This window comes from Salmo salar, chromosome ssa13 (assembly GCF_905237065.1).
Source record: "Salmo salar chromosome ssa13, Ssal_v3.1, whole genome shotgun sequence".
NCBI lineage: Eukaryota > Metazoa > Chordata > Actinopteri > Salmoniformes > Salmonidae > Salmo > Salmo salar.
The window spans coordinates 108,489,395-108,505,525 of NC_059454.1; the positions used below are offsets into that span (position 1 = coordinate 108,489,395).

The following is a 16,131-nucleotide window of genomic DNA, read 5'->3' on the forward strand; positions in this document are numbered from 1 at the left end:
CTATTATAGTGTAATAAATATATAATATAACTATTATAGTGTAATAAATATATAATATAACTATTATAGTGTAACAAATATATAATATAACTATTATAGTGTAATAAATATATAACTATTATAGTGTAATAAATATATAATAACTATTATAGTATAATAAATATATAATATAACTATTATAGTGTAATAAGTATATATAGAATATATAATATACCTATTATAGTGTAATAAATATATAATATAACTATTATAGTGCAATAAATATATAATAACTATTATAGTATAATAAATGTATACCTATTATAGTGTAATAAATATATACCTATTATAGTATAATAAATATATACCTATTATAGTATAATAAATATATAACTATTATAGTATAATAAATATATAATAACTATTATAGTATAATAAATGTATACCTATTATAGTGTAATAAATATATACCTATTATAGTATAATAAATATATACCTATTATAGTATAATAAATATATACCTATTATAGTATGACGAGCTGTGTGTCTACCTGTATAGAAAGGTGGTCTTCCCTACTCCAGAGTCCCCCAGAGCCAGGAGCTTGATGAGGTAATCATAGTCCCCATCAGTCATAGTGTTGACTGCGCTGAACCTGGAGTAAACAAAACAAAACAAACATGAATTAGTCATTTGAAGAGCCTTTGGTATGACTCGACTGGGAATTGAACCCACAACCTTCCAATCTCAGGACAGACACTTCAACCACAAGGTGGCTGCACATTCATTCCAACCCCTCAAAGACAAACATTCACTTACAGGTTGGAAACAAACAAACAAACAAAGTGAACTGGCTTGGTTTCAGTAAGGGTTTGTCAAACAGACCGAAGCGAAACATAAATAGGAAAAGGAAAATAGCCTGACCCAAAAAGCCATGCCTCATAATAACCAATAGAACTTTATTTGATCCAATGAAATCTAAGAGACGAGAGGACCAAACTAGACAACCCTGATCCAGTCAGAGAAGAACAGTAACACAATACTGCAATGTAGTCATCTCATTTCCTGTTAACAGTTTGACCTCGGGTCTAGTTAATTTCTCACGTTGGAACATAAAAACATCCACAACTACCACGTCACGAGAGGCAGCGTTCTGCCTAAACTAAATCACATGTGTCTCCTTACAGTGCACGCCCTTCACCACGTGATTAGTTATTTATAGGAGACGATTAGCATTCCTGTTATACAGTATGTGTGAAGACTCATTTTGCTGTAGGCTATGTGAGGAAATTGAAGCAGCCAGCAATATGAAAGGAAAGAGCTGTCTGATGTCAGGCCGGACTAGACATTGCTTTCAGACTTCAACACTTAAAAAGGTTCAATGCAGCCGTTTTTATCTCAATAACAAATCATTTCTGGGTAACAATTAAGTACCTCACTGTGATTATTTTAAATAACAATTTACAAAAATAGCTTGTTAGCAAAGAATTTCTAAAGGAATCATTTTTCTAGGACCGTGGGAATGGTCTGAGTGGGAAAACTGAAATCTAGCTGTTATTGGCAGAGAGGTTTGGAACTCTTTCTTATTGGTCTATTAACACATTTACCTGGTGATGTCACCAGGCAGGTCAAAACTCCATCCCATCAAAACAGGCTGAAACTTCTGGCTGTCTTTTCAAACAGCTCTTACACCAAGAGGGCATTATCCCTGTTCACAAGAAAGCAAAGGTAACTGAACTAAATGACTGTCGCCCCGTAGCACTCACTTCTGTCATCATTAAGTGCTTTGAGAGACTAGTCAAGGATCATATCACCTCCACCCTACCTGACACCCTAGACCCACTTCAACTTGCTTACCGCCCCAATAGGTCCACAGTTAATGCAATCGCAGTCACACTGCTTTATCCCACCTGGACAAGAGGAATACCTATGTAAGAATGCTGTTCATTGACTACAGCTCAGCATTCAACACCATAGTACCCTCCAAGCTCATCATTAAACTCGGGGCCCTGGGTCTGAACCACTCCTTGTGCAGGGGTTCACCACGGGCCGCCCCCAGGTGGTGAAGGTAGGAAACAACACCTCCACTTTGCTGACCCTCAACAGTGGGGCCCCACAAGGGTGCGTTCTCAGCCCCCTCCTGTACTTCCTGTTCACCCATGACTGCGTGGCTATGCATGCCTCCAACTCAATCATCAAGTTTGCAGACGACACAACAGTAGGCTTGATTACCAACAACGATGAGACAGCCTACAGGGAGGAGCTGAGGGCTCTGGGAGTGTGGTGTCAGGAAAATAACCTCTCACTCAACGTCAACAAAACAAAGGAGATCCACATCGACGGGACACCAGTGGAGAAGGTGGAAAGTTTTAAGTTCCTTGGCGTACACATCACGGACAAACTGAAATGGTCCACCCACACAGACAGCATGGTGAAGAAGGCACACCAGCAACAGCGCCTCTTCAACCTCAAGAGGCTGAAGAAATTTGGCTTGTCACCTAAAACCCTCACAAACTTTTATAGATGCACAATTGAGAGCATCCTGTCGGGCTGTATCACCGCCTGGTATGGCAACTGCACCGCCCGCAACCGCAGGGCTCTCCAGAGGGTGGTGCGGTCTGCCCAACGCATCACTGGGGGCAAACTACTAGAAGGCGAGGTCAGTACAGGTGCATCAAAGCTGGGACCGAGAGACTGAAAAACAGCTTCTATCTCAAGGCCATAAGACTGTTAAACAGCCATCACTAACACAGAGAGGCTGCTGCCTACATACAGACTTGAAATTATTGTGCACTTTAATAAATGGATCACTAGTCACTTTAATAATGCCACTTTAATAACGTGTACATATCTTGCATTATTCATCTCATATGCATATACTGTATTCTATACTATCTACTGTATCTCAGTCTATGCCGCTCTGACATTGCTCGTCAATATATTTATATATTATTCATTCCATTCCTTTACTTAGATTTGTGTGTATTATGTATTTGTTGTGAAATTGTTAGATATTACTTGTTAGATATTGCTGTATTGTCGGAACTAGAAGCACAAGCTACACTCGAAATAACATCTGCTAAACACGTATATGTGACAAATAAAATTTGATTTGATCATTATTTTCACAAGTTTACAGTATTATTCCAACCTTATAGTGTGGAAATATATATAAAACACAGGAAATCATGTTTTTGATTCCACTGGGTCTTAAATGATGTGCCGGATCTCTGGTCTAGTGGTAGCTCTCTGGGTCGTCACATAATCGTTCGGTTCGAGCCCTGTCTCTGGGTCGTCAGATATCATGAGGTTCGAGCCCTGTCTCTGGGTCGTCACATAATCGTTCGGTTCAAGCCCTGCCTCTGGGTCGTCAGATAATCATGAGGTTCAAGCCCTGCCTCTGGGTCGTCACATAATAGTGAAGTTCAAGCCCTGCCTCTTGCATTCTTGTCTATCACTATACTAATTATCTCTCTCTCCATTCCACACTGTTCTTTCAAAGTAAATCATTAAATACGAAAGGAGAGCAGAATTCTGATGCTGAAGGAAGGAAAAAAAGACAAAACACTATTTTTATGGCAGGGGTCAGAGGTTAGACTGTGGCCTTCTGGGAAAGGGCCTGGGAGCTCCAGTCACTGGGAGCGTAGAGAGGGCGTGTTATGGGGGGGCTAACCGATGTGATCTCACTCAGAAGACGTGGCACATGATCTGTTTCTTACATCCTCTCCTCCCCATGATGCATCAGAAGCTCCTCTGGCTAGATGGGAAAGCAGAGACACTGGTCCTGACTGTACACTCTCCCTGACCTGCCCCTGTTCTAGAACCAGCCTGCCCCTGTTCTAGAACCAGCCTGCCCCTGTTCTAGAACCAGCCCGCTCCTGTTCTAGAACCAGCCTGCCCCTGTTCTAGAACCTGCCTGCCCCTGTTCTAGAACCAGCCTGCCCCTGTTCTAGAACCAGCCCGCTCCTGTTCTAGAACCAGCCCGCCCCTGTTCTAGAACCAGCCCGCCCCTGTTTGAGAACCAGCCCGCTCCTGTTCTAGAACCAGCCCGCCCCTGTTCTAGAACCAGCCCGCTCCTGTTCTAGAACCAGCCTGCTCCTGTTCTAGAACCAGCCTGCCCCTAGAACCAGCCTGCCCCTAGAACCAGCCTGCTCCTGTTCTAGAACCAGCCTGCCCCTAGAACCAGCCTGCTCCTGTTCTAGAACCAGCCTGCCCTGGCTGCTACACAACATCCATATTGTCCATCCCAGCATACCATTTAGAATGCATTCCCCAACACATTGCTTTAATTCCAAGAAGTATGCTAGTGTGGATATTGGAACAGAGACCCAGTTTTCCTAGCAGCTCTCTAATTTATGTTGTTAACCAGCCCTGGAGGGACAGACGGGAAGGAGGAGGATGACCTGTCCCGAGGATGTGATTAGTGGCTGATCAGTGGAGCCCACTGTCCCTCGGGGGACCCATCTGTAGTCAGCAGTAGTAGAGATCAGGTGAGTGCAGTCACTATGGCTTCCTCCTTTACAAACACATCTACGTTCTCCCTTTCTGTACACCACAATAACCCAATGAGCCTGTGTGATTACAGTGTTTCACTGCATGAAACATCTACAAGTGTGAGGTGGGAAATGGAAATGTGTTTTTTAATTTCCAACTCCCCCCTGAGTAGGGTCACAGACAGGGATCAGACATTATCCCAATGAGTCACGCTCAGAGAGTAGGGTCAGACAGGGATCAGACATTATCCCAATGAGTCACGCTCAGAGAGTAGGGTCAGACAGGGATCAGACATTATCCCAATGAGTCACCCTCAGAGAGTAGGGTCAGACATTATCCCATTGAGTCACGCTCAGAGAGTAGGGTCAGACAGGGATCAGACATTATCCCAATGAGTCACGCTCAGAGTAGAGTCACAGACAGGGATCAGACATTATCCCAATGAGTCACCCTCAGAGAGTAGGGTCACAGACAGGGATCAGACATTATCCCAATGAGTCACGCTCAGAGAGTAGGGTCAGACAGGGATCAGACATTATCCCAATGAGTCACCCTCAGAGAGTAGGGTCAGACAGGGATCAGACATTATCCCAATGAGTCACGCTCAGAGAGTAGGGTCAGACAGGGATCAGACATTATCCCAATGAGTCACGCTCAGAGAGTAGGGTCAGACAGGGATCAGACATTATCCCAATGAGACACCCTCAGAGAGTAGGGTCAGACAGGGATCAGACATTATCCCAATGAGTCACCCTCAGAGAGTAGGGTCAGACATTATCCCTATGAGACACCCTCAGAGAGTAGGGTCAGACAGGGATCAGACATTATCCCAATGAGTCACGCTCAGAGAGTAGGGTCAGACAGGGATCAGACATTATCCCAATGAGTCACGCTCAGAGAGTAGGGTCAGACAGGGATCAGACATTATCCCAATGAGTCACCCTCAGAGAGTAGTGTCAGACAGGGATCAGACATTATCCCAATGAGTCACGCTCAGAGAGTAGGGTCAGACAGGGATCAGACATTACCCCAATGAGTCACGCTCAGAGAGTAGGGTCAGACAGGGATCAGACATTATCCCAATGAGACACCCTCAGAGAGTTGGGTCAGACATTATCCCTATGAGACACCCTCAGAGAGTAGGGTCAGACAGGGATCAGACATTATCCCAATGAGTCACGCTCAGAGAGTAGAGTCACAGACAGGGATCAGACATTATCCCAATGAGTCACCCTCAGAGAGTAGGGTCAGACAGGGATCAGACATTATCCCAATGAGTCACGCTCAGAGAGTAGAGTCACAGACAGGGATCAGACATTATCCCAATGAGACACCCTCAGAGAGTAGGGTCAGACATTATCCCAATGAGTCACCCTCAGAGAGTAGGGTCAGACATTATCCCTATGAGACACCCTCAGAGAGTAGGGTCAGACAGGGATCAGACATTATCCCAATGAGTCACCCTCAGAGAGTAGGGTCAGACATTATCCCTATGAGACACCCTCAGAGAGTAGGGTCAGACAGGGATCAGACATTATCCCAATGAGTCACGCTCAGAGAGTAGGGTCAGACAGGGATCAGACATTATCCCAATGAGTCACGCTCAGAGAGTAGGGTCAGACAGGGATCAGACATTATCCCAATGAGTCACGCTCAGAGAGTAGGGTCAGACAGGGATCAGACATTATCCCAATGAGTCACGCTCAGAGAGTAGGGTCAGACAGGGATCAGACATTATCCCAATGAGTCACGCTCAGAGAGTAGAGTCACAGACAGGGATCAGACATTATCCCAATGAGTCACCCTCAGAGAGTAGGGTCAGACAGGGATCAGACATTATCCCAATGAGTCACGCTCAGAGAATAGGGTCAGACAGGGGTCAGACATTATCCCAATGAGTCACGCTCAGAGAATAGGGTCAGACAGGGGTCAGACATTATCCCAATGAGTCACGCTCAGAGAGTAGGGTCAGACAGGGATCAGACATTATCCCAATGAGTCACCCTCAGAGAGTAGGGTCAGACAGGGATCAGACATTACCCCAATGAGTCACCCTCAGAGAGTAGGGTCAGACAGGGATCAGACATTATCCCAATGAGTCACGCTCAGAGAGTAGGGTCAGACAGGGATCAGACATTATTGAAGGCTACCTTAGAGCTACAGGATTAGAACTAGCAACCTTTTGGTTACGGGCCCAACGCTCTAACCGCTTGGCGACCTGCCACCCCAGTATTTTTCACCAACCGCTTACTAGGGCTTTGATTGGGTTAGGTTTAAGGTTGGGGTTAGGATTAGGGTTAGGTTTAAGGTTAGGGTTAGGATTAGGGTTAGGTTTAAGGTTAGGTTTAGGATTAGGGTTAGATTTAAGGTTAACTGAACATCTACTTGAACATCTACAAGATCTCTATTTGCGACTATCCAAATGAAGTGATACCGTTCTCTATTGTGTAGGAGTTTCTGTATAGATTCTATTGTGTAAGAGTTTCTGTATAGATTATATTGTGTATAGATGTGACCAAAACATTCTGCTCCAACAAGAGATGAAATAAGTGTTTGTTTTGAGAAGGATGAAGAAATTGGTTCACTACGTCCATTTCTCTTTCCATTCCTGGGGCCTTTTCTTGTGAATAGCTAGTGAAGAGAGATGTTAAGAAGAGCAATATGAATCAGAAAGGCTGCCACAATTACTGTATAACTGTTAGTTATGGATGAAGACCCTCATGAAAATGAAATAACAGTCATAACCCGTAAAATAACAAATTATAGTGTGGAACGAACAACTGACTGAAGACCGGACGGACGGACGGCCATTTGTGGGTTTGAGTCCATTTCGGGAACGTAACATGGACTACAGTAACATGGACTACAGTAACATGGACTACAGTAATATGGACTACAGTAACATGGACTACAGTAACATGGACTACAGTAACATGGACTGCAGTAACATGGATTATAGTAACATGGACGACAGTAACATGGACTACAGTAACATGGACTACAGTAACATGGACTACAGTAACATGGACGACAGTAACATGGACTACAGTAACATGGACTGCAGTAACATGGACTACAGTAACATGGACTGCAGTAACATGGACTGCAGTAACATGGATTACAGTAACATGGACTACAGTAACATGGATTACAGTAACATGGACTACAGTAACATGGACTACAGTAACATGGACTACAGTAACATGGACGACAGTAACATGGATTACAGTAACATAGACTACAGTAGCATGGACTACAGTAGCATGGACTACAGTAACATGGACTACAGTAACATGGACTACAGTAACATGGATTATAGTAACATGGACGACAGTAACATGGACTACAGTAACATGGACTACAGTAACATGGACTACAGTAACATGGACGACAGTAACATGGACTACAGTAACATGGACTACAGTAACATGGACTACAGTAACATGAACTACAGTAACATGGACTACAGTAACATGGACTGCAGTAACATGGATTATAGTAACATGGACGACAGTAACATGGACTACAGTAACATGGACTACAGTAACATGGACTACAGTAACATGGACGACAGTAACATGGACTACAGTAACATGGACTGCAGTAACATGGACTACAGTAACATGGACTGCAGTAACATGGACTGCAGTAACATGGATTACAGTAACATGGACTACAGTAACATGGATTACAGTAACATGGACTACAGTAACATGGACTACAGTAACATGGACTACAGTAACATGGACGACAGTAACATGGATTACAGTAACATAGACTACAGTAGCATGGACTACAGTAGCATGGACTACAGTAACATGGACTACAGTAACATGGACTACAGTAACATGGACTACAGTAGCATGGACTACAGTAACATGGACTACAGTAACATGGACTGCAGTAACATGGATTACAGTAACATGGACTACAGTAACATGGACTACAGTAACATGGACTACAGTAGCATGGATTACAGTAACATGGACTACAGTAACATGGACTACAGTAACATGGATTACAGTAACATGGACTACAGTAACATGGACTACAGTAACATGGACTACAGTAGCATGGATTACAGTAACATGGACTACAGTAGCATGGACTACAGTAACATGGACTACAGTGGCATGGACTACAGTAACATGGACTACAGCAGCATGGACTGCAGTAGCATGGACTACAGTAACATGGACTACAGTAACATGGACTACAGTAGCATGGACTACAGTAACATGGACTACAGTAACATGGACTACAGTAACATGGATTACAGTAACATGGACTACAGTAACATGGACTACAGTAACATGGACGACAGTAACATGGATTACAGTAACATGGACTACAGTAGCATGGACTACAGTAACATGGACGACAGTAACATGGACTAGAGTAACATGGACTACAGTAGCATGGACTACAGTAACATGGACTACAGTAGCATGGACTACAGTAACATGGACTACAGTAACATGGATTACAGTAACATGGACTACAGTAACATGGACTACAGTAACATGGACTACAGTAGCATGGACTACAGTAACATGGACTACAGTAACATGGACTACAGTAGCATGGACTACAGTAACATGGACTACAGTAACATGGACTACAGTAGCATGGACTACAGTAACATGGACTACAGTAACATGGACTACAGTAACATGGATTACAGTAACATGGACTACAGTAACATGGACTACAGTAGCATGGACTACAGTAACATGGACTACAGTAACATGAACTACAGTAACATGGACTACAGTAACATGGACGACAGTAACATGGATTACAGTAACATGGATTACAGTAACATGGACGACAGTAACATGGACTAGAGTAACATGGACTACAGTAGCATGGACTACAGTAACATGGACTACAGTAGCATGGACTACAGTAACATGGACTACAGTAACATGGACTACAGTAACATGGACTACAGTAACATGGACTACAGTAACATGGATTACAGTAACATGGACTACAGTAACATGGACTACAGCAACATGGACTAGAGTAACATGGACTACAGTAACATGGACTACAGTAACATGGATTACAGTAACATGGACTACAGTAACATGGACTACAGTAGCATGGACTACAGTAACATGGACTACAGTAACATGGACTACAGTAACATGGACTACAGTAGCATGGACTACAGTAACATGGACTGCAGTAACATGGACTGCAGTAGCATGGACTACAGTAACATGGACTACAGTAACATGGACTACAGTAACATGGATTACAGTAACATGGACTACAGTAACATGGACTACAGTAACATGGATTACAGTAACATGGACTACAGTAACATGGACTACAGTAACATGGACTACAGTAACATGGACTACAGTAGCATGGACTACAGTAACTTGGACTACAGTAACATGGACTACAGTAACATGGACTACAGTAACATGGATTACAGTAACATGGATTACAGTAACATGGACTACAGTAACATGGACTACAGTAACATGGACTACAGTAGCATGGACTGCAGTAGCATGGACTACAGTAGCATGGACTGCAGTAACATGGACTACAGTAGCATGGACTACAGTAACATGGACTACAGTAGCATGGACTACAGTAGCATGGACTACAGTAACATGGACTACAGTAACATGGACTACAGTAACATGGACTACAGCAGCATGGACTGCAGTAGCATGGACTACAGTAACATGGACTACAGTAACATGGACGACAGTAACATGGATTACAGTAACATGGACTACAGTAACATGGACTACAGTAACATGGACTACAGTAGCATGGACTACAGTAACATGGACTACAGTAGCATGGACTACAGTAACATGGACTACAGTAACATGGACGACAGTAACATGGACTACAGTAACATGGACTACAGTAACATGGACTACAGTAACATGGACTCTTAACAACGCGATGAAACTTTGTTGCTCCTTGCTGAAACAAGCTAACGAGCCTTCGGTTGCCTAGGCAACGCCCCCCCCCCACAATGCAGCAGCAGCACACATAGAATTAGAATGAATAGAGTGAAAAAGATTGTGCCGTATGGTATGCTTCCTGTCTTGAGAGCTCTGACCCAACTTTGCTATTTTGTGATTTGTTTATATATATTTTTTTTGCATGAAATATATCCGCAATCATTTTTTATGATGGACAAGAACTTTTGAACATGAGATTGGCAGTTACTGACCTCAATTGCGGCCTACTCATTTGCCCTGGGCTCTTTGTATTTCTCCAACCCAATCTTCGGGCTACCGAAGATGAAACGCAGGCGCAAAATAGTCAGGAGAGCGGGTGTCCTGGTGAGACTAAGGCGAAAGGACACCCGGACACACTACTTCCCTCCAATCTACTGGCCAATGTAAAATGGATGACCTCAGATGGCGGATTTGCTATCAACTGGACTCTCGTAACTGCAAAATTCGCTGTTTTTCTGAACCGTGTGTCCACATCACTGAGAAAGCATGGTCCTCTCACACCAGAACAAAGGGACGGCCTCTTCTTCCTCTGGACTTTTACAGCTGCACCATCGAGAGCCTCCTGACTTTGTATTCTAGGCGGTGTGGTTTCTGCGGTGACACATGTTGGCTTTTGCTCGAATAGCTATTGATCGCTGTCAAAGGTGGCTGGCTCTAGCCTCAGTGAGAACAGGTCTGGGGTCGGTGTGTGTGTGTGTGTATTATGTGTGTGTATGTGCGTGCACGTGTGTGTGTCAGAGAGTGTGTGTCAGGGGCGTCGTAAAGGACAGACCAAGACACAGCGGGTATAGTGCTCATCTTCTTTTCCTTTTATTAATGAGATAACACTTTTACACAAAAATATCAAAAACCAACAACTGACAGTTCTGTCACAAAACGGAAAACAACCACCCACAAAACCCCAACGGAAAACAGGCTGCCTAAGTATGGCTTCCAATCAGAGACAACGAAAGACACCTGCCTCTGATTAGAAACCATACCTGGCCAAACATGGAAAACGAAACATTTAAAATGAAAACTAGAACCAAAACCCCCAAAACCCCCAAAACAACCCCCCCCTGCCACGCCCTGACCATACTACAATGACAAAAGACCCCTTTACTGGTCAGGACGTGACAGTGTGTGTGTTTCTGTGTGTGTCACGTCTGGCACATTCCCACTGTTTCTGAGTGCTTTAGCATTTCAGAGAGCTGTTTTCTCTCACCTCCGTATCGGTCAATACTACTATCAGTCTATCTGGACGTTAATACTGAATACAAAACCAGAAATGTCTCGCCCACACGCTCAATGCCAAATAAATATTTGTTCATATTCCCTGTCCTAAAAAAAAAGGTCTCTGTCCATTTCATTGATCTAAATCAGGGATGGGTAACTTTGATGGGAGTTGGGGGGCCACAAAAATCTGAACTCATCACGAGGGGCCGCAGCGACTCGCGGGTCTGTGTACCCACATCCATACCCGGGTATACAGTCGGTCCTAGCCTTTTGGGGGCCTTAGGTGGAATGTTGTTGCCACCCCCATCCCGACCATGATTACAAGTTTAAATTGCTGGCTAAACTAATTTACCAATCTGACATTTTGTTAGCTGACAGGGCTAATTGAGTGACTGTCAGTGACTGACATAAGAGAAACTGCTGATGAATCATTGTAACAGCCGTTGAAAGGATGGGACCAAGGTGCAGCGGAGAATGTATTCATCTTGACTTTTAATATACTGCTCAAAAAAATAAAGGGAACACTTAAACAACACAATGTAACTCCAAGTCAATCACACTTCTGTGAAATCAAACTGTCCACTTAGGAAGCAACACTGATTGACAATAAATTTCACATGCTGTTGTGCAAATGGAATAGACAACAGGTGGAAATTATAGGCAATTAGCAAGACACCCCTAATAAAGGAGTGGTTCTGCAGGTGGTAACCACAGACCACTTCTCAGTTCCTATGCTTCCTGGCTGATGTTTTGGTCACTTTTGAATGCTGGCGGTGCTTTCACTCTAGTGGTAACATGAGACGGAGTCTACAACCCACACAAGTGGCTCAGGTAGTGCAGCTCATCCAGGATGGCACATCAATGCGAGCTGTGGCAAGAAGGTTTGCTGTGTCTGTCAGCGTAGTGTTCAGAGCATGGAGGCGCTACCAGGAGACAGGCCAGTACATCAGGAGACGTGGAGGAGGCCGTATGAGGGCAACAACCCAGCAGCAGGACCGCTACCTCCGCCTTTGTGCAAGGAGGAGCAGGAGGAGCACTGCCAGAGCCCTGCAAAATGACCTCCAGCAGGCCACAAATGTGCATGTGTCTGCTCAAACGGTCAGAAACAGACTCCATGAGGGTGGTATGAGGGCCCGACGTCCACAGGTGGGGGTTGTGCTTACAGCCCAACACCGTGCAGGACGTTTGGCATTTGCCAGAGAACACCAAGATTGGCAAATTCGCCACTGGCACCCTGTGCTCTTCACAGATGAAAGCAGGTTCACACTGAGCACATGTGACAGACGTGACAGTCTGGAGACGCCGTGGAGAACGTTCTGCTGCCTGCAACATCCTCCAGCATGACCGGTTTGGCGGTGGGTCAGTCATGGTGTGGGGTGGCATTTCTTTGGGGGACCGCACAGCCCTCCATGTGCTCGCCAGAGGTAGCCTGACTGCCATTAGGTACCGAGATGAGATCCTCAGACCCCTTGTGAGACCATATGCTGGTGCGGTTGGCCCTGGGTTCCTCCTAATGCAAGACAATGCTAGACCTCATGTGGCTGGAGTGTGTCAGCAGTTCCTGCAAGAGGAAGGCATTGATGCTATGGACTGGCCCGCCCGTTCCCCAGACCTGAATCCAATTGAGCACATCTGGGACATCATGTCTCGCTCCATCCACCAACGCCACGTTGCACCACAGACTGTCCAGGAGTTGGCCACCTCATCAGGAGCACGCCCAGGCGTTGTAGGGAGGTCATACAGGCACGTGGAGGCCACACACACTACTGAGCCTCATTTTGACTTGTTTTAAGGACATTACATCAAAGTTGGATCAGCCTGTAGTGTGGTTTTCCACTTTAATTTTGAGTGTGACTCCAAATCCAGACCTCCATGGGTTGATAAATTGGATTTCCATTGATTATTTTTGTGTGATTTTGTTGTCAGCACATTCAACTATGTAAAGATAAAAGTATTTAATAAGATTATTTCATTCATTCAGATCTAGGATGTGTTATTTTAGTGTTCCCTTTATTTTTTTGAGCAGTGTAGAAAGAATGAGCACTTTACAAAATAAACAAAAAAATTACTAGCAACAGTTCTGTCAGGTTATCAAGAACTAAACAGGAAAATAACTACCCACAAACCCCAATGGAAAAACAGGCTGCCTAAGTATGGCTCCCAATCAGAGACAACGATAGACAGCTGTCCCTGATTGAGAGCCATACCAGGCCAAAACAAAGAAATGCAAACACATAGAAAAAAGGATATAGAATGCCCACCAAAATCACACCCTGACCAAACCTAAACAGAGACATAAAAAGTCTCTCTCAGATCAGAGCGTGACAATCATATTTCTAAATTGCACCTTGTGTATTCTACTATTCTAACGCAACATTAAGTTGAGACCCCTCCACTGAGTAAAAAACAAATAAGAAAAATAATCTATTTTTTTGATCTGGTTAATTATTTCAGATATAGTAATGCGACTGCAATACATGGTGCTGAAAGGGTTAATAATTGATTTAACTTGTTCAAACAACACGCAGCCACCCTGCAGGAGTGTCTGTGGTGTGTTTGTCAAACAGCAGAGGAACACAAGCAGTGAAACAACTTTAGCAACGGGAAAAAAACAATTGTCTATTATTAGGTTAAGAAATAATTGCATAATTTGCATGTCAATACTATTTAAATGAATTACAACAAACTGCCCTTTCAGACAAATAAGGTGAAATCCGAGTCCCAAATGGCAGCCTATTCCCTATATAGTGTACTACTTTAGACCAGAGCCCTATGGAACCCTATTCCCTATATAGTGCACTACTTTAGACCAGAGCCCTATGGAACCCTATTCCCTATATAGTACACTACTTTAGACCAGAGCCCTATAGAACCCTATTCCCTATATAGTGCACTACTTTAGACCAGAGCCCTATGGAACCCTATTCCCTATATATAGTGCACTACTTTAGACCAGAGCCCTATGGAACCCTATTCCCTATATAGTGCACTACTTTAGACCAGAGCCCTATGGAACCCTATTCCCTATATAGTACACTACTTTAGACAAGAGCACTATAGAACCCTGGTCAAAAGTAATGCACTATATAGGGAATAGGGTTCCATAGGGCTCTGGTCCATTTTTTTGTCATCTCACTTTTGTTTATTTTACTTGTTTCCCGTGCCAATAAAGCCCCTGAGAGAGAGAGAGAGAACAGAGAGAGAGAGAGAGAGAGAGAGAGAGAGAGAGAGAGAGAGAGAGAGAGAGAGAGAGAGAGAGAGAGAGAGAGAGACAGAGAGAGAGAGAGAGAGAGAGAGAGAGAGAGAGAGAGAGACAGAGAGAGAGAGAGAGAGAGAGACAGAGAGAGAGAGAGAGAGAGACAGAGAGAGACAGAGAGAGAGAGAGACAGAGAGAGACAGAGAGAGGCAGAGAGAGAGAGACCATGAAGTGATGACACGTTTGTCACCAGTTTAAATTCACACAGTTCCGTATTAGGACATGTTCAGATAGTGGTGCTGACAACACTATTAGGACATGTTCAGATAGTGGTGCTGATAATGTTACAGCCTTATTCTAAAACTGATTAAATAAAACATACTGAAATACTGCTGAATACTTTCCGAATGTACTGTAGCTACAGTATTTCATGGTAGACTACAGTATTTCGTGGTAGACTACAGTATTTCATGGTAGACTATGGTATTTCATGGTAGACTGCAGTATTTCATGGTAGGCGACAGTATTTCATGGTAGACTACTGTATTTCATGGTAGACTACAGTATTTCATGGTAGACTATGGTATTTCATGGTAGACTACAGTATTTCATGGTAGGCGATAGTATTTCATGGTAGGCGACAGTATTTCATGGTAGACTACAGTATTTCATGGTAGACTGCAGTATTTCATGGTAGACTATGGTATTTCATGGTAGGCTACAGTATTTCATGGTAGGCGACAGTATTTCATGGTAGACTACAGTATTTCATGGTAGACTACAGTATTTCATGGTAGACTACTGTATTTCATGGTAGACTACAGTATTTCATGGTAGACTACAGTATTTCATGGTAGACTACTGTATTTCATGGTAGGCTACAGTATTTCATGGTAGACTACTGTATTTCATGGTAGACTACTGTATTTCATGGTAGACTACAGTAATTCATGGTAGACTACAGTATTTCATGGTAGACTACAGTATTTCATGGTAGACTACAGTAATTCATGGTAGACTACAGTATTTCATGGTAGACTACTGTATTTCATGGTAGACTACAGTATTTCATGGTAGACTACAGTATTTCATGGTAGACTACTGTATTTCATGGTAGACTACAGTAATTCATGGTAGACTACAGTATTTCATGGTAGGCTACAGTAATTCATGGTAGACTACAGTATTTCATGGTAGACTACAGTAATTCATGGTAGACTACAGTATTTCATGGTAGACTACAGTATTTC

The 16,131-nt window shown here is 43.5% G+C and overlaps 1 protein-coding gene across 3 annotated transcripts in view; it reads right to left on the minus strand.

The window, feature by feature from the left end:
* Nucleotides 1-16,131, minus strand: part of rab27b (RAB27B, member RAS oncogene family) — a 108,865-nt gene that overhangs the window by 42,085 nt on the left and 50,649 nt on the right. For all 3 annotated transcript variants that reach the window (XM_045692655.1, XM_045692656.1, XM_045692657.1), the window contains one exon: nt 531-632. In XM_045692655.1, coding sequence (XP_045548611.1) covers nt 531-632 — 102 coding nt within the window. The remainder of the gene's footprint in view (nt 1-530; nt 633-16,131) is intronic.